This window comes from Ambystoma mexicanum, chromosome 3q (genome assembly GCF_040938575.1).
Source record: "Ambystoma mexicanum isolate Mex_15411 chromosome 3q, UKY_AmexF1_1, whole genome shotgun sequence".
Classification (NCBI taxonomy): domain Eukaryota; kingdom Metazoa; phylum Chordata; class Amphibia; order Caudata; family Ambystomatidae; genus Ambystoma; species Ambystoma mexicanum.
Genome location: NC_090926.1, coordinates 1,063,059,370 through 1,063,078,625, shown reverse-complemented (window position 1 = coordinate 1,063,078,625; position 19,256 = coordinate 1,063,059,370). Strand labels below are relative to the sequence as shown.

At 47.0% G+C, this 19,256-nt stretch overlaps 1 protein-coding gene across 1 annotated transcript in view; it reads left to right on the top strand.

Moving 5' to 3' along the window:
• Positions 1-19,256, top strand: part of LOC138583228 (glucagon-like peptide 1 receptor) — a 213,382-nt gene that overhangs the window by 143,103 nt on the left and 51,023 nt on the right. The window contains exon 10 of the mRNA XM_069655285.1: positions 7,362-7,589. Within this exon, the coding sequence (XP_069511386.1) occupies positions 7,362-7,589 (228 nt within the window). The remainder of the gene's footprint in view (positions 1-7,361; positions 7,590-19,256) is intronic.

Genomic DNA, 19,256 nt, shown 5'->3' with positions numbered 1-19,256 from the left:
AGTTTGTTTTCTTGAATTTACAGGACTTCCCTTTTTTGATTTTAGCACTTTTTCAGGAGGGAAGTTTGTTTTTCGGTTCAGCAGCCAACTTTGGTGGCTGTGCACTATGCGCGTTCGATACTCGATTAGTTTGGCTGAGAGAAGGGGCGCTATTTCCTATGATTATCCTGGAGGTTTCCAAAGATGAAGCGAGCACCCAGTCCTATGAAGAAAGAGTCAGTTAGTCTGCTACCAAATCATGTGCAGTGTCTGATGAGCCATTGATTACCGGAAGTGAAGGATTAGCTGGTGCCTTCCTATCATTAGGGCTGGTGCAGGCCTGTTTCCTGCTCACTAGGCACTTAGGTTTCCAAAAGCGCCTTCTGTCATCATGTTAGCATCCTGAATTGCTATAGATCGTAGGACGGTACAATTTGTGTCTGCATCAATGATCAGGCTCAGGCTTTCCTCTTGAGCCTCGTTTTGCAGGCTGAAGCGGAGGCCGAGCAACGAATTGTTGTTGTCTATTGCAGAAGATGTAGGACTCAGGCTGGCAGCGGAGATAAATGTATTCATTCCGAGAGGTTGTACAGTGTCAGCGGGCTCAGTCGGCTAATAAGTGCGGAATTTCCTCTGCACTTTATTGGGCGCTGCTGGGGAACTAAGAGAGCCTTCGGGGTCGTCCCTCTCGGTTGTCATTTTACTTCTCAAGTTATAAGACATAAACTGACTGAAAATGCAATTATCAGTGTGCAAATTCAAAAAGGATAGAACTTACTTCCAATGAGCAAAACGATGGATCATGTGCCGTGTTTCAAGCAGAACAACTCGCAGTACTGTCTTCAACTGTACTCGAAGCACTCTGTGGCTGAAGGCCCTTCTTAAATGGGAAGGTGTCACGGGAAGAATGGTCCCACCAGCAACAAACTCCACATATGAACTGCAGATTTGGCTGCAGACAACTGTACTCGCAGTACTCTGCTCTACGCCTGAAGCCTCCGCTCCTCCCCATTTCCATCGGAAGCCCTGCAGTGCACACTGTGCATTTTTCAACCTGCAGGTAACCCCCCCCCCCACTGGGCTAGTTGTACGGGCGCATGATGCCGCCACAGTTGACTTTTACGAATTTGCTAAATTGCATTGCATGACTTTAACATCTACCTCACGAAAATTGGGAGTAACTTATTTGCAGAATCGTTGGTCTGCTGTGCGTGTCTTCATATGTTGGCCTCTTGTGCTCCACGAAGCACGGCCACTCCAAGATAGCTGTTCTCTTTGTCGGGCACTAGTGTGCCTTCTCTTCTGTAGCTGAGGGCCTAGGATTGGTCCATTTCCACTATATCTGTGCCAATTAAGAGGCCGGCAGGCTTGGCCGGCCCTCCCCACAAGGCCCACTCTTAAGGCCCTATCTACCCCTGTCCACCATGGTACGCCACAGACCCGTGTGTGTGAATGCTCCCCACCCCCTCCCTTTGGTCGCCAGTGTGTGTGAATGCAGCGTGAGTGATTGCCCCCCACACCCTTTATGCCCCCGTATGTCCTCTACTCCCCATCCCCACCTTTCCTAGTTGTCTCTACACTCCCCACCTACCCCCTAGTCGTTCTTTCCACTCCTCCCGCCCAGTAAGTGTGTGTAGCTGCCCGCCATACTCAGAGATCTGCTCCATGTGGTGCCCGTTGATTGAAACTTATGGACTAGTATGCACTTGCCACTGTCCAATACGGGGCTGGCCCCATGCTAGTCTAGGTTGACACCAACCTTTTACCTAGCTGAAGCCTTTCTCCGCTGTATTCTGTACCGGGCACCATGCATTTACCCATGACCTGGACCACGCATGTATGTGCTGTTGCCACCCTGTAACTCTTGGATGGCACCTAATATATGCATAATAATTTTGACCACACAACTGTCTTGTAGCTGTCACCATGCAACATGTGGCTGGCACCATGCTCTTGCCCACCCATGCTGACCCCACAACTTTATTAGTTGTGGCCATATAAGATATGGCTGGCACCATATACTTGCCTACCAATTTGGACCGATGCAATACTGGCTGTTGCCACCCGTTAAGATGGGGGTTGACGCTCATTTTTATGCCACCAACTTTGACCTATGCATTACTTGTTGTTGCCACCCTTCAAGTTGGGGCTGGTTTTCATGTTTTGCTACCGATGTAACCACATGCACTTATGTAACCAAGCAAGTATTCTTAACAGTGCCACGATGCCCGAGGGCAGTTGTGCACTTTACAAATGCAAATAAATAAATAAATAAATAAATAAATAAATAAATAAATACATAAAATGAAGGCCCTTCTTAAAGAGGGAGGTGTCACAGGAAAAATGGTCACACCAGCAACAAGAGCCATATACAAACAGCACCTTCAGCTCCATACATCTGTACTCGCAGTATTCCGCTATGCTCTGTGCCTTATGGCCCATCTTAAAGTGGAAGGTGTCACAGGAACAATTGTCCCACCAGCAACAAACTCAACATACGAGCAGCAGCTCCTTCTGCATGCAACTGTACTTGCAAACTAGAATAACTGTCATGGAAGCATCCAACAATAGAAGACCAATCTTCCAAGCCATGAAGCACTCCTTCAACCCTCTTCCAGACCCTGTAATACCACAATCCACTGAAAAATGCAATGCCATCAACAATTTCTTCGTAGGCGAGATAGAAAAGATAATGCAATACTTAAACAGCTTTAAACAAACCACAGGCGCCTCACCCATACCAGCCTGCAGAATATCCACATGGACTGAACAGAGGACAATTACTCTATAAGATCTAACACTCTCACAGCCCTTAGCCCCACCACCAACCTCCCCTCCTCCATAGTAAAGGTCATTACAGGTGAAGATCTCACACCATTTGTCAATGTCATCAATGCATCACTTGTAAAAGGCACCTTACCTGATGCATTGAAAATAGGGTCGATCCGCCCAACTTACCCAATTTGGCCCCAAAATATCCCAGAGCCGCTCAGTAACCTTCAGAGTTCAACAAGACGCCACCCTTTCCCTGTCATCTTCAACCTCTACATGGAAGCTTGGAAGGGCCTTCAACCACTACAGACACAGCGATATACCACTAGGAATATTGCGCGCAGCTTTACCTGAATATCAATCACATCAATTACATTGATTGACTGGTGCATTTCTATCCCTTATTCAAGCCTGGGTGTCAAGTAACTACTCCAGGTGCAACCCGACAAAGACCAAATCAATTCTCCTATGAAACTCCACCAAACAAGTCCACGCCCATAATTGGCTGACTGACATGAAGCTCGATGGGTTCCCACCTCAACTTTCACCCACTGGAGACTCTCAGCTCTACCATCAACTGTGAATTCTCATTCCAAAAACATGTTACCAAGAACACCCAAGCAGCACATTGCCAGCTTGCCCTCTTCCACAAAGTCAAGCATATCTGCCCTGTCCTCTATTATCCAAGTCCTGGTCATCTTGTAACTGGACGGTGGCAATGTCCGACTTAAAGAGTCCCAGCTACCACATTGGTTCATCTGAAAGCTGTCAATCATGCTGCTGCACGCCTCATCACAGCAGATTCAATCACATCAACCTCATCCTCCAGAAGCAGGACTGCCTATCCCTTCAAGGATGCATCATGCTCACATGCTCAAGACACAAAAGTTATAACCAGAATACCACTCTGCCTGGCTGAGAACCCCTCCATCTCTGGAGGCATGTGCACCACCAGAAGCTACAACATCACTAGACTGGAAACAAAGAACTGAAACAGCGATTAAAAAGGAGGAAACAGGTATCTACTGCTATGCTGTCTCTGGAACAAGTTACTGACACTGATAAGACCGGTCCCCCTATCCTACAGTATAGAATAGGTAGGTACCTTCAGTGGGTTGACCAAAGGGGGCATGTGTTGTCCCAAGCTAGTGGCTGATGGATCCAGCAGTGGTATGGATAGGATCCCCTCGTCACCTCTACTACGTGGAGTCACGTTGCTAACACCGTCACTCCTGCCCGCTTAAGGCGAATCGAGGAAAGATGGGCCTGCAGGATCTGACAGTGCCTGAATGTTCGATTCCCTTCGTGCTGGTGCAGGAATCTTAAACAAATCTACAGTGTGGAAGAGTGGGACCTGCATTTGGATGGTAAACCTGGCAGTGAGCCATTTATCCTTCAGTCAAGGCCTTCACTCCCATACAGTTAAAAACAGGCAGACCAAGGGAGTCCACGATAGAGGCCAGGGCAGAACATAACAACCACAGAGACGACCAGCCAAGGCGAGGGAATTATCAGCCGCAGGTTCTACATGACAACTTGAAGCCATCATCAGGGGTGGAGGCCTCCAGCCAATCCCTACACCAGCTTCCTAAAGAGACCCACATGTGTTCCCTTATCCCAGAGAGAGGCTTGAAGACACGGCCAGAGTGTAGCACAGAGGGATGAGCCACTGGTAATTCCTGCCTCAGGGCTGTAACCCCTCTCCAGTGGAGGGGCCTGACAGCCGATCCTCATCATAGAAGGACCTGAAGCCCCTACCATTAAAGAACATTTGAGCAATCTCTGATTGCTCCACTCAATGCTAATTCTTCTTCTTTGGAGCTCCTTCTTTTACCCTGCATCACCTGTCCACCTCTGCTCCTCTAATACCACGGCACCGCTGCTTGTAATCCCCTGGGAGCATCCCCTATGTGCAATTCCCTGTTGCTTCACAGCTAGGCTTGAGCTTTGTAGATCCCACATATGCATACATACTGTAGGTTTCACCACCTCATCACACACTCTGATTTCTACCACCTCCTCTTTACTCCTCTTTACTACCACTCCTGAGTCTTGATGTTCTCATCTCCTCCTGTGGCTGTCCTCCTTCCATTTTGACCACTGCCTGTGTCTCTCACACCAGCCCCTCCTCTTCTCTCTTGCCTTTGTTGCTACCATCTCCTCCTATGTACTAACACACCACCTCCTTCCATCCGCTCTCACCATCTCATGTTGCCACCACCTCTAAGCTCTCACCACCTGTTCTCCACTGCTTTCTGTGAACCCCTGCAAGGTCTCAATAGGGGTCTCAGTAGCTTTCAAACTTTATGACTGGCCTGTCCTGCTGGGCTATTGACGTGGGGAGAGTCTTGGCCCATAAGACTAGCCTGCGATGAGACACTGAGATTGTCCATGGTTGGGTGATAAAGTGATCCTCGGCACACTATCCCTGAGTCCAACATCCGCTGACCTGGGTTGGCACCCGGCCCCTAGTCATGACCTCGGTGGTCCTCAGAACCAGGCAGAGCACTTCGTCACAGAAATCACACGCTCCCCAACAAAAAATATTAAGCAACAACCCTGCCTGGTTTATTCTGCCCCTGTCCTCCATTAAGCTCCTCCACCCAACCCAACCTGGTAATTCACCCTCCAATCCTCTCCGCACTCCGTGCCTCCTGTCCCCATCTTGATGTTACCTTCTCAATCCCTTCTACTTTTTTCTCCGTCCTCTTTCTTAATTTCTCCTCGAGCCAGCAGTATCCATCTTGTACTCCTTTTCACCATCACCTCTCTGTTATTCATCTCGCTGCTCCTCTCCACATGAGCACCTTCCTCCAGCCTACACACTCCTGCTGCACCTCCCCCTCTCTTTGCTTCCGTCACCAACTGTCAACAATAAGTCGTCTCCTTCCGAAACTGACCACATTCCCCGCACTATGCTCCCATTTCTTACTGTGCCCAGTTATGTATCATAGAAATGCCTTGAATCTGATTGGGGTGACTGTGTTTACCTGGGGCCTCCCTGTGTCTCTGTCATCCCCACCCTTAAGTGCATTGTTTGTGAATCCAAAGGCTTGATGTGGGCTTCCCATCATCTTGTTTTCCCACGCGTCGGCTAACTGCAGAGGGACTACTCATTCAGAGTGCTGAGGTTCGCATCTATGCTACCCAGCACTCTGCTGAGACTGAAAGTCAGTAGAACAAGGATGTCCTGGTACGTTGACACTGGTACGGGATTGATGATTGTGGGAAGCGTACTTCGTAGCACGTACCAAATGGTTTCTGTGTTCAAGTGCTGTTCTAACTCCAAACTCTTGGTTTTCCATACATAAAGGCCTCATGGTATGTAGTGGCCCGGTGGCTAGTTTAGCATTCGTACTTTGATAGCCACGGTGCCTTGAGGTTATTGGGGGGTCAGAGTCCTGACTCATGTTAGTAGCTTCTTTATAGGGGTTAGGATCATGTCAAAGAATAATGGTCTGATCCTCCGCCAAATGGCTGATGCATGGCAGGGTGGATCTGGGGATCCTCCTCACACAGCTCCCCGGCCCAACATTGCGTAGCAGGTGGTGGCACCTGCCCCCATAGCCACCCCACCCACTATCCCATTACCTTTTGCATCACGTTGCTAGGATGCTTGAGAAGGGTTTATTCCAGCTACATATATTTCAGCATCTCAGTGCCATTACCCTGGATGATGTTGTTGTTGACCGCAGCGCGTCCAACACCACATCACCGGTCCTGCTGCTGTTCCAGAGCATGGGGTAGATCAGGACAGGTCATCTCAGGAAATGCACCCCTGTCAAGTCATGACACCAGTCTCAGAGAAAGGAAAGCAACATTGAAATCTCCCCATCTTGAACTTACAAACCCTGCCTCCATGGTGAAAAATGGCCAGTGACCTTAACATTCCCCCCTTTCTCTCTTTCTTGCTCCAGGGTCCTCCTCTCTCATTCTATCTTTCTCATAACTTATCTCATCTCACCTGTCTCATTACTCGCTCCGTGATTACCCTTGTGTCTTGCTGCAGTGCTTCCGCCTACCTACAACGTTTCTTCTTCTCCCTTGTTCACGTCTCTATCTGTCTCATCACTAGTCCCCTCCCCTACAGTGTTTCTCACCCTCCTTTGACAAGCTCCTTTTCTTGCGCCAATCATTTATTGGTCCCTGTTCCCTTCCTCTCCCTTGTTTGCTCACTTTCTTCTTATCTTTCGCCCTCTTAGCTCATGTTTTTCTCTCTTGTCCCTTTCTTTTCTTCTCTTACATGGCCCTTTTCTCTCACGATGAGCTTAACAAAATGTCCCAGTTTCCCTCATCCTGTCTTTACGTCTTGCCCTGAACCTTCAATCTCCCTGTCTCGCATCGAATAACTCCATATCCTGCCCCTGTTCTCTCTTTTGGTCTCTCTTCATACCCATACCCTGCCTGTTCACTCCACCACCACTGTTTCTCTTCCCATGAGTCTCTCACCACTGTCCCTGTTTCTCTGTTCCCATCTCCTTGTCATGACCACCTACGTCTTCTGCATCCCTCCCTTCCCTCAACATGATTGATGTTCTGTCTCTGAATATCCCTTGCTTCTTATTCCATAGTATTTGTTTCCTGCTCATGGGTGTTCTTCCTCCTTCCAGGTGAACTTCCTCATCTTCCTCAGGGTGCTCTGTCGTTTGGGTGGCAGTTACCGACACCAACACCTGCGGTTCTCAGACTCCAAGTGCCGGCTGGCAAAGTCCACCCTGACCCTCCTCCCATTGCTGGGGGTCCATGAAATCATCTTTGTGTTCATGGCGGATGAGGTGATGTCGGGCACCGCCCGGGCCGTGGGGCTCTTCTTCCTTCTCATCCTCAACTCCTTTCAGGTAACATCCTAGGTCGAAGCTGGGAACTCCACTATCAAGTAGGCTATTGGGAGCTCCTAGTGATTAAAATGTTAATGGTATCCAGATTTTCTTTAGTCTTGACTTGGAGGCTGTTATCCCCCCATGCTATAAATATGAGATATTCATTTATACAAGTACATATGCTTATGTCTGCATAAATGTATGTGTGTGTACATGCATGCGCGTGTGTGTGTGTGTATGTGTGCGTGCATGTCATGGCTATGGTCACATTGGGGATGTGCCTTAATCAAAGTCATCTTCCAGGAAACACGCAGACGACAACAAGTAAGTGGAGAAGTGGCTTTTTTCACCAACAAGCCAGGCCTCTCTCTTCAATGACCCGGCTTCAACTGGTTGAAAACCTCTTCCGGCATACATTCCAGGGTGGCATCAAGGGGTTATATAGAAGCTTGTGAGAGAAGCAAAGACATTACACGTCATACCAGCAAACGAACATACATGCACACTATCTAATAACCACAGATCATTTTTGACAAACTGAAAGATGCTGTTTGAATACCCTCAATAATATTCACAATCCCTACAGCAGCCTAGGTTTTTTTTTTGCTCGTCATAAACTCTAAACCTACACCTGTCACTCTACTGCTTTCCCTTGAACTTGTACTCACACACCACATAAACCCCAGTCAATGTCAGTGGAGCCTCCATCGTTGAGGCAACTGATTGGGTTGCTGCCACAGAAGCTGGGCATTCTTCGGACATTTCATGCTTTCCCATCATGGCTCACTACGGCAGAATTCAGCATTTGCCTGACCTTCATTTAAGGAATGTAAGGAATGTGCTTGGATCGCTTTTTCAACGCCTTTCCAGGCAACTTTATGTTGACAAGTTCTCTTACCTCAAACGATGTTGACTTAGTCCCTTTCACCACACCAGGGTTGTTTCATTCTGTACAGATGTGACCTTGTGATCCTATCCTGTACTGAACCTACATCAGTCAGAACCACATTGGATGATTATGCTTTGATGAGCAACCATTTACTCCTCTTGTACACATTCACTTTCTGTCCTCTCCTTAAGTGGGAAGCAGGAACACTCACCATAGAATGCATTCTGCAGAATGCATGGTAGCTGTTGACTAATTTCCCCTTTCTAGTTTCAACATCTGCTTGGTCCTCAATGGCATTTGCACCCACTTCCCACTTTCGAAAAACATCATTATGATGACCAAGCAGACTGTCACCTTATAAGATAGTTCAGGACAGCTTTATGATCCTTGACAACCAAGTTACTGAAAAATGCAGCCAGCTCTTAAAACACTATTGGACACCGTTGTCTGGGTAAAGGACCTCCTCAAAACATGTTCTAACCGGCAGGTGGCCCAAATGACCATTGGCAACTAACTAGTGATGAGTTTGTTCCTCCGCAAGGTGTCAGATGCATATGAGTAACAGTTTTGATAAAGTCCTCTAACTCATTCTGGGGCCCTTCAGTGGGTTGACCCAGGGGGGCATGTATTGTCCCAAGCTAGTGGCTGATGGATCCAGCAGTGGTATGGATAGGATCCCCTTGTCACCTCTACTGCGTGGAGTCACGTTGCTAACACCGTCACTCCTGCCGGTTTAAGGGGAATCGAGGAAAGATGGGCCTGCCGGATCTGACAGTGCCTGAATGTTCGATTCCCTTTGTGATGGTGCAGGAATCAATCTACAGAGTGGAAGAGAGGGACCTGAATTTGGATGGTAAACCTGGCAGTGAGCCATCCATCCTTCAGTCAAGGCCTTCACTCTCATGCAGTTAATAACGGGCAGACCAAGGGAGTCCACGGTAGAGGCCGGGGCAGAACATAACAACCAGAGAAAGGACCAGCCAAAGGGGAGGAAATTTATCAGCAGCAGTTTCTACATGACAACTTGAAGCCATCATCAGGGGTGGAGGCCTCCAGCCAATCCCTACACCAGCTTCCTAAAGAGACCCCCATGAGTTCCCTTATCCCAGAGAGAGGCTTGAAGACACGGCCAGAGTGTAGCAGGCAGAGAGTGTACCATCCAGAGGGAGGGATGAGCCACTGGTAAATCCTGCCTCAGGGCTGTAACCCCTCGCCAGTGGAGGTGCCTGACAGCTGATCCTCATTCCAGCTAGCACCCCCGCCCCCATTCCCTTTCACCAGAGAGAGGCTGCAAGGTGAGGCCCAAGAAAAACCCACAGCTCAGTTTGACAGATGCCGGGTTACCCAGTAGGGAGAAGCTCGACACGAATCTAAAGCAGGTACTCCATCGCTACCTCTCCCCTCCCTCTTCGAGGGCCCCTAAAATCCAGTAGGCTGGGGACAGACCGGTCTGATGCCTACAGACTGGAGTTTTCAGGAACACCAGGAAACGTGCAGCAGGGGACTCACTGATGATTTATCAGGAAACCTTTATTTAAAGACTGGTCGTTCCCGAGGGACCCTTTGGGCATATTCTTTGGGTGGGTACTCAAACAAAAGCAAACACTGGAGAGATCCCACGATAATGACCCCTCGCCCCCGGTCTATAAGTCTTAATCATAGAATAAATGAAATGTATTCATAATTTATTCCAAGCTGGACATTTATTTCTATTTACAACAATACAATGTACATTGATGTCACTGTGAAATTACATTGAATTGAAATGTATTCAAATAATGGGCCTCATTACGACCCAGGCGTTAACCATGGTGCTATTAGCGCCATGGTTGACGCCGGATTCCGCCATGGTGAATGGTGGAATTACCGCCCCATTCCAAGGTTGGCGGGGCGGTAATTCCCCATTCACCATTGGCCCTTACCCATTCCCATTCTTGCCCCCATAGGGCTCAATGGGAATGGGGAAGGCAGTAATTACGGCACCGAAAATTGCGGTACCGTAATTACCTCCAAGGTCCCTTTGCGGGTCCCTTCCTTAACGGCTGGTAAAACCAGCCGTTATGGTAGGGACCCGCAAAGGGACCTCGTAATTGGGCTGTAAGGGATTACCGGCACCAGTGCCCTTACCGGTACCGGTGATCCCTTACCGCCAGGGTCGTAATGAGGCCCCATGTATTCAATAAGATTTTGCCTTTGTTAAATTGCATATTATTGTTTGTATGTATGTATGCATATAGGTGATTAAAATAGCGTAGACCTAGCTAGAAAGCAGTGGACGCTGTACAATTTGGGTGAGTAGAAGATAGCCGACAGTGGGCCTTATTACGAGTCAGCCGGTCCGGAAAGAACGGTGGTGGTAAATCTGCCACCACCGTTCTTTCCAGACCGGCTGATTAAGAGTCCTGCAGGCGGGAGGTGTCACTCCCACCAGGTCTGACCTGGCAGGTTTAACACCACATGCCTGCAGGCGGACATGGAAACACCAGCACCATTACAGCATGGTGCCAGTGTTTCCACTTCCCCATTCCCATGGAGTCCTATAGGACACTTCTGCTATAGGACTCCATGGGAATGGGGATTAACAGAATTCTGCCTCCGGAATTACCGGGTCACCGGGGTTTGTAATGCCCCGGCGATTCCGGAAATCACAGAGACGGAATGGTAATACGAGTCCGGCGGTAACCTGCCGGTTTTTCCGGCTCGGTTACCGCCGGATTCGTAATGATGCCCAGTGTTTTCTTGTCTGTCTATGGTCCTCAGTTTTCCTTGAAGAGCAGGGTCTTCACATCTTCACTGAATCACAGGAGGTAAGAAGCCAGTCTGATGTTTGCAGGAAAGTTGGTCCAGAGCTTTGGAGCATAGCTTGAGAATCCTTGGTTTCTACTCTTCGGCTCTTGCACTTCTTGGATTCCAGTGTGGCGATATCATTGCTCTTTGTGTTGAGCTCCGGAAGTGGTGATCTTTTCAGCTATGCATGATGGATCCTTGGACATTTATTTGTTTATTTGTGCATTCATAAAGCAGCGCACAAAGGCCATGGACATCTAGGCGCTGGTTACAACCAGAGTAGAGAAGAAACAGATGAAAGCGGGGGAGAGGGGAGTAAGCGAAGCGAGGATACCACAGGGTAAGTTACACAGGTGAGGAGAAGTCAGTTGAACAGGGAAGTTTTAAGGTATTTCTTGAAGCCATTGTAGAAGAGTCAGTTGAACAGGAAGGTTTTGGGGTGTTTCCTGAAGCAGTTGTAGGATGGTTCTTGACGCAGGTGCGGGGGCTACACATTCCAGAGTATGGATGCTTGCACTGGGAAACTGGCGCCCTGCTTTTTTTATGGTGGAATCTTGGGGTGGTTAGATGGTGGGCGTAGGCAGCTCTAACTGGCCTAGAAGTGGAATGATTCTTCAGCTTCTGGGGCAGGTAGGGAGGAGCGTCATTGGCGAGACATCGGTGGGTGATGGACAGAATTCTGTCCTTTACCGGCAGCCAATGGGCGTCCATTCTTGCTTGCGATATATGCTCCTGAAGCTCCATTAGAGCTTTGTAGGTGATTGGAGATTGGTGGAGTAAACAATGCAGTTACATGGGGGAAATTTAATCAAATGGCTTCAGTCCTACGATGAGTCATGCTCTGATGAGCTGATCAGCATTCATAGGTGCCAGAGTAGTGGTGGGGACACCTTCCACGAGAACGTTACCACCATTCAGGTGGGAGAGCATCATGCCCTGGACTATGATTCTGAAGTCTAAGGCAGGGATGAAGGGTTTGATTCGGTGCAGGAGTGAGAGCTGTCTGTGTCTTCTTAGTGATTTGTTCTTCGAAGGAAAGGTTGCTGCCAATGGCGCATCAAGGGATTGTGGACTAGAGGTGAGTTGGTGGGAGTAGTCATCAATATCCATCTGATCCAATTTGAACTTGGGTGGTAAAAACAGGTCACTGGGATCTTCAGGTGTGTCATTTGATGATGTAGGAGTCAAACCATCGAAGGACAGTTGCATCGAATCCCATACAGGAGGCTGTGATGTTGAGTAGCACTTTGTCGTTGGCCGTGTTGAATTCAGTAGAAAGGCTGAGCATGACCAGGAGTATGGTTCGTCCATGTTCTGGATGAGAATTGCCTCGCAGATGACTTGGATGGTGGCAGTGTCTATGTTTCATCTTGGGCCAAAGCCGGGCTGGTACTGTTGACCTAGGTCGTGTTGGACAATCTTTTCTTGTCGTTGGAGTGTGACAGTATTCTCAATCCTGCCAATGAAAGGTAGATGGGTGATGCGATGGTAGTGTGCATGATCGTTTGGAGGGAGTGTGGGCTCGTTTAATAGGCCAGATTTCATTGAGTCAAGGAAGGTGCCTTGAATGGAGCGTTGATAGTGTGGAGGAGAGGAGTGAGAGCCTTTCCTGTCATTTCCTTCAGGATAGGGACTGGGATGACATTGTCCTTGTAGGAGGTGGCCTTGAATGCACACAATGAATGCACACAATGAATGCACATTGCTGTGAATAGAAATAAATGGCCAGCTGGGGCCAAAATATGAGCAGATTAATTTTCTTTTACTCCACGCCGATCTGCACCGCGTGTCAAAAATCGAAAGCGTTTCCTCCAGCTTCCAATTTTGATGCTGGTGGAAATGCATATTATTTCCTGTGCCCCTGCTAAATGTGGAACCTTCCATATCAATAGATTGTAAATGCCGCCTGCCATACACGTGTATGGTAGAAGGCATTTAGGATTGTTGGCACCATGGCAGCACAGGACTCTGGCTCCACCGCCTTGCTTCCATGCTATTAATACTTATCAAGCATGAACCTACACCAATAAAAGGCACCATGGAGCTGAGGACGACTAGGGAGGAAACAGCTGGACCAAGCAGCGGCTCAAAAAAAGAAGGGTCTTAAGATGCCGAGGGAACTTCGTATGGTTATTGATCGCACGCAAAGAGTACCCAGAGAACGTCAGCTGCCATGTGAAAGCTCGATCACAGGGGAATGTTTGTACCTCAGTACCTGGATGACGAAGGAATGCTCAGATCGGAATATCAGGTTGAAATTTGTCCTGAAGGTACTCTGAACCCACTCCATGAAAACCACAGTGAATGATGCAGAGCGCCTTGAACTCAATACGATGACCCACTGGCAGTCAGTGCAATAGACGCAGGACTGTCGAGATATAGGAACACCGAGGAGTACTAGTGACCACTCTGGCTGCAGAGTTCTGCAGCACCTGCAGCCCGTTCAAGAGATATAGGGGCTGCGCTAAATAAAGCGAGTTGCAATAGTCGATCCTTCTAGGAATGGAAGATGAGACCACTGGGACACGAAGGTGAGCTGGTAGAAAGGGGAGAACCTTCCGGAGATTTTTAAGTTTAAAGTAGCCATTTTTGAAGATCATACTGATGTGGGCTTCTGCAGAGAAAGAGATGGAGAGATTTTCCATCCCAGGTCCTTCACCACTGCCACTGCGATCGGAAGTGGTCCAAAGAAAGTCGACCACAAAGCCTATGTCCAGAAAGAGGTAGATGATTGTGCTGCCCAAGCTACCCTGGTGGGGGTGTGCTGCAGCCTATCATGTACCCGCTTTAGGGGCTAACTGACATTGCGATACCAGGAATCCAAGAGACCCAGAAAGGCTGGCAGAAGCGGCGGTATATCAGAGACCAGCACCTCTCATCACTGCTTGTCTATTGCTCCTTTTTCCTTGGGGAACTTCCATTTTTCCATTGTTGCTTGTCCCGTTTCACTCACTACAATCATGTCTAGCATATTGTTCCAATTGAGCATTATCAGGTCCAGGTGCTTCCTTTTGGTCTGACCTCCGCCCCAAGGGTTTTCACCAAGTTGATGCCATCTGGAGGGAGAAAATGTACTTTTCTTTCTCTCCAGCACCCAGGAACGCCCAGACAAATAAATCATTAAATCAAAGCATCACCCAACATCTGCCCACCGACATAACTAGGGTCACAGGTCGAGCATCACTTCCTCAATTTATTATAATGCCAACTGTGTACCCATACTGCAGCCAACCACACAACAGGCCAATCCCAAATACTACGATTGAATTCCTGCTGAGTAACCTGGCACACACTAGGTACTACCGACCTTCGCCCCTCAAGCCTGTAGGGGAAGTCAGCCTCCATGAGCTTGGAGAGGAGGCGAGATTGGCAGATGGACCACAACCAAGAACGTTGTAAGTACCCTTGAGCAGCAACCGGAGATACACGTCAGAGGTATTGTCAAACTAACCAATCTATTAACCATCCTCCCCCTTTTATGTTCTTCCAACATAGCCAACAGCACTTAACACGTCTAGGGGCTAGCCACACTACACATAGACACACCAAGAATGAATCTAATGTTCACACCCAACACCTTCACACATAGTCCATAAATCCATCAACACTACACAAATGCATACCAACACAACACAATCAACACCTAACAGTCACCAGCGACCCTGGACCCCATACAGATACAGCTAACCAGTGCGCACGACTGCAAAACCCACCCTAAATATCATACGACACACACACACCCAAAACGCAAACTTCAGCACACATGCGAGGCACTGAGTCCTACCCATATGGTTACAACATGCAGAGCCTTTTCGAACAAATTCCCACACGCAAGTCAATGCTCACAGATGCCAGTTCCTCCGGGTTCTGAACCTGTCCTATGACCCTATCCTACCTAACACACCGTGCCCTCTTCTTTTACACAGCCACGTGATTGCATGGAGACTGCACTTGGGTGGTAGCGGTGTACGTTATAAATCACCATAACATAACATATGCCCTGTCCACCATGCACCTGGGTGACCATTCTCAGACACAACTGCCTCCTGCTGCAAGTCATAGCCTGGAAATTGGCGGTTCAAAGGTTATTTCACTCGCAAGCAGCAGAAGGGGCTGGAAATGTCTTTTTGAACAGACTTATTTTATAGGGCACTCAACGCCTGCAACTTTCTATCACAATGACTTGAAGGCAGCGTATCTCTGGGGCGAGATGCCATTACAAAAAGTGGAACAAGACAGAAAGAGGAAAACCATGTGTGGTGTCAGTTTACTGCAAGACGACAGCTGGGAGTGAAGAGGCGGTTGGGTGATAAGTAGCTGGAAAGTGTTATACATTAAACAAGGCTTTGGGAGCTCCTCTACTGAGAACGAAAATGTGCCAAATACCCTGTTCTATGGAATTCCTCCCACTCAGGAGGGTCTACAACCACATTTTTGCTCAAATTGTTGTTCCTGTGCTCTCCTTATGCGCCTGACCCACAAGTGGTTCTTCAAAATGTCTGGTTCAACCACTGCTTTGTCCCATCATAGAAGCTAGCCTCAGTGATACGGATTCTAGTACAGGGACTCCTGTGCCTGCTATGACCCAAGGCCTGTCCATTTATTCTCCAACAGAACAGCCACATCCTCCAACTTTGCTGTTGTTTTTGGGGCTTTCTCCTGTTTGGTAAGGCATGTTTACTTGGGGCCTTGATACCTTCTGGATGTAAACACTATTTAGCTAGCTACTTCAAAATAAATCTATACATTGCATGAAAGGAGTGTGCCTTTTACTGCATTTCTGGCATTTTAGGAGCTGTAAAATAAGGGCTTCATCCCACTGAATGAATAGGCTGCAGGCATTTAAAACCTGAACCACTGCGTTGGCAATCGTGTCAGTAGTCAAGGAAACTTGGCTGACCAAACTCCAACCAACTCTTGATAGCATTTTTAACAGATGGCCTGGGGGAGGGGTAGTCAAAGAGCATTGTGGCATGGAGGTCTAGCAATGCTCTTTTAACTGATGTATGTTTTTGGGGAAGCGATAACCCTCCCCGCTTTGAATTGCCAGTCTATGTACATAAAACACAATTTTACAGACTTGTTCAGCAGGTGGTCACTTTATAAAATGGTTCACTCACCAATGTTCTTGGGTGAGAGCACTCTCACTAAAGGTGTGACTAGCTGATGTTCACCTGCCCTCGCCCCGACAATGCATCACCTGTATTTTCATTTCCAGGGAAGGGAAGTGTTGATCAACAGCCTCGAAATCCCCAGTAAAAGCCAGGAAGGTCTCTTAGCAATTCCAGAGGAGGGTAGTCATAACAGGAGGGAGAGTCATAACACGAGGGAGAGTCAGGCACACATGCATTCATCACTGCGAGAGCATTGGTGGTAAAGAGATAAGAACCCTTTCCTTAAAGCCCCCAGTGCTGCTCATTTGGGCAGGGCATTGGTTGGCCCAACAATCATTACCCATTCGATCCCTCCCAGGAAACCAATGCTGGATAAGGAAATGGCTAAATCTAGCAATGTAGTCTTTCCAGAGATCAAAGCAGTCTTCTGTTGGTCAACATGCCTAAGGTTTAGCCCTGTCTAGACAAACAATGCTCTTTTCTTTGTGCAACTCTGACCCACTTGACACAGTTAATACTCACATAGAAGTTTACATTCTCATTATTTCATCTTACGTGTAGCCCACTTCTGGTCATAAAAGTTCACTTTATTAATAGTTGTTTATTTTGAATTAAGCGTAGCTCCACAAAACACTTTGCTTGCATCTCAGATGGTTGCGGCAGGGGAAGGGTAGAAGAGCAGCGTCAGGATATGTGACTACCGGAGGGCACAGGAGAGGGTTCCATGTGTTAAAATCGCGGAAAAAATGGCAGTTTACACAAATAATTGCGGCAAAAAGGCAGTGGTTTTGCCGCTGCAATCCAGGTTAAGGATGCGGGAAACACCCCCGGAACCCCCAGAACCATCACACCATTTAAAGGGTGCGGGGGCCACCCCTGTAACCCCCGTTCCCCTTAAATGGTATAACGGGGTACACCTTTTTGCTGCGATTTTTTGCACAGGCGACATTTATGCCGCAATGTTATTACTGCATACCCAGGAGAGATAGTTACTGCCCTTTTACCTGGTGTTTATTTTCCGGGAAGTGATAGGCCTCGCCCACACTGTGTTGCCCGTATTTGCATTTCAAGCGGGGTCACATGTCCTGATGCAATGATTCTGACAGGTCTGCTTCATTTGGTAAAAACTACATAGAAGCAAAGCCTACATGTTTCATATGCAGTCGACTAGATTTTAATCATGCCCAACCCCTTAAGGGCCAGGACAAGTGTACTCATCCTTTTTGCATAGACTTGCATAATATCCTGGCACTTAATAGAAATGCATGACGCTGGTGCTTTGGTAGCAGATGGCTTTTGCAGCTGAGGAGACCTGCTGTCTGTACATCTGGAGATAGTCTTTCCATCGGTCACAAGGATAAAGTTTAGAACCCTTAGATAAGCTGTGTGTTTTTACTTTTGGTTTCCCTTTTCCCACTCTTTCCTCTTTGCTGGTTTCGATGCCTGGGCTGAACCGTTCTGCCCAGGCAGGTCCTTTGTCACAGCAACACACTAAAGCTGATTGTTCAGTGCTGGCTGCTTTGCACTTGACAGGTGGTCCCCTTTGCTCTTGCTTTTTAGGGCCTCTCTGTAACTGACCATATATATATATATATATATATATATATATAAATATATATATATATATATATATATATATATATATATATATATATATATATATATATATATATTTTTACATCCCGCAAATCTGCTTGTAACATTTAGATCAATCAGTGTACCTTGGCCAGTTCCACTTATCAACAGACATCTTGCCCTACCCTCTGCGCCCTATATGATAGCGTAGGTTCGAAACCCATATGTATATATACATATTTTTACATCCCGCAAATCTGCTTGTAACATTTAGATCAATCAGTGTACCTTGGCCAGTTCCACTTATCAACAGACATCTTGCCCTACCCTCTGCGCCCTATATGATAGCGTAGGTTCGAAACCCACGTTGCCAAATCGGTACTTCCTACGCAACACAACCCTTAGTTTAGTTTATTTAGCTTTTACACACACAAACATTGGTCTTACAAAAAATATCAAACATATGTATATATAGCAATTATGTCTTCAAAATACAAATTGTAAAATCATGGCTAATAATTTCCAAATTAATTTGATCCAGGATGACAATTGATAGGGGTGAGATGGAGCATCTGCTGCATGCAGCATTTAAAGCTTTTAAGAACGTTTTAACATTGGTTGCGAATATAGACTATTATTATTATTATTATATTATTGGCTAAATGATAGAAACACGTTTCTGAATAGTTAGCCAGGTTCTTAAAGATGTGATCTGCAAAACGAGATTCTGTGCAAAAGTAGATATACATGTAAACTCTGGTTGCTAATATTTACAAACATTTGTAAAGAATTTGTAAGATCACAATTTCCATTAGTCTGTCAAATTTTCCAAGTTAAACAGATGACATTAAACTTCTAAATTCCTTTTGCGTAAATGTGGAGAATGATATCATGGCAAAAACGACAGGGTTACGTAGCAAGTATAATAAATATGTTCAATGATTCTTATTGTGTTGCACACATGCTGAAATAATTATGGAGTGCGAAGAAACAATACGATTTAAGGCATCATTTCTGATATGACCCAAAATCAGTACATGCTTTCATATTAAGCGAACTAAGCAAGAAAAATGTTAGATTGCCTCTCAAAAGCCTCCCAGAACCTGAATACTGCATTCATAACTGTAGGGTTTACAGTTTTATATACAAATAAGTAAAAACATATTCAGTTCTTCCGAACCCTACCTATTTTAGCCTGGTAGCCATTCTTGGCTAATTTGTTAGATACTATGTTGGTGGCACAATTTCTGGTCCTTTTGATGAAAGTGTTGCTATCGGCTGATTGCCGATCAGTGTTTCGTTTGAGGGGGTCACAAATAG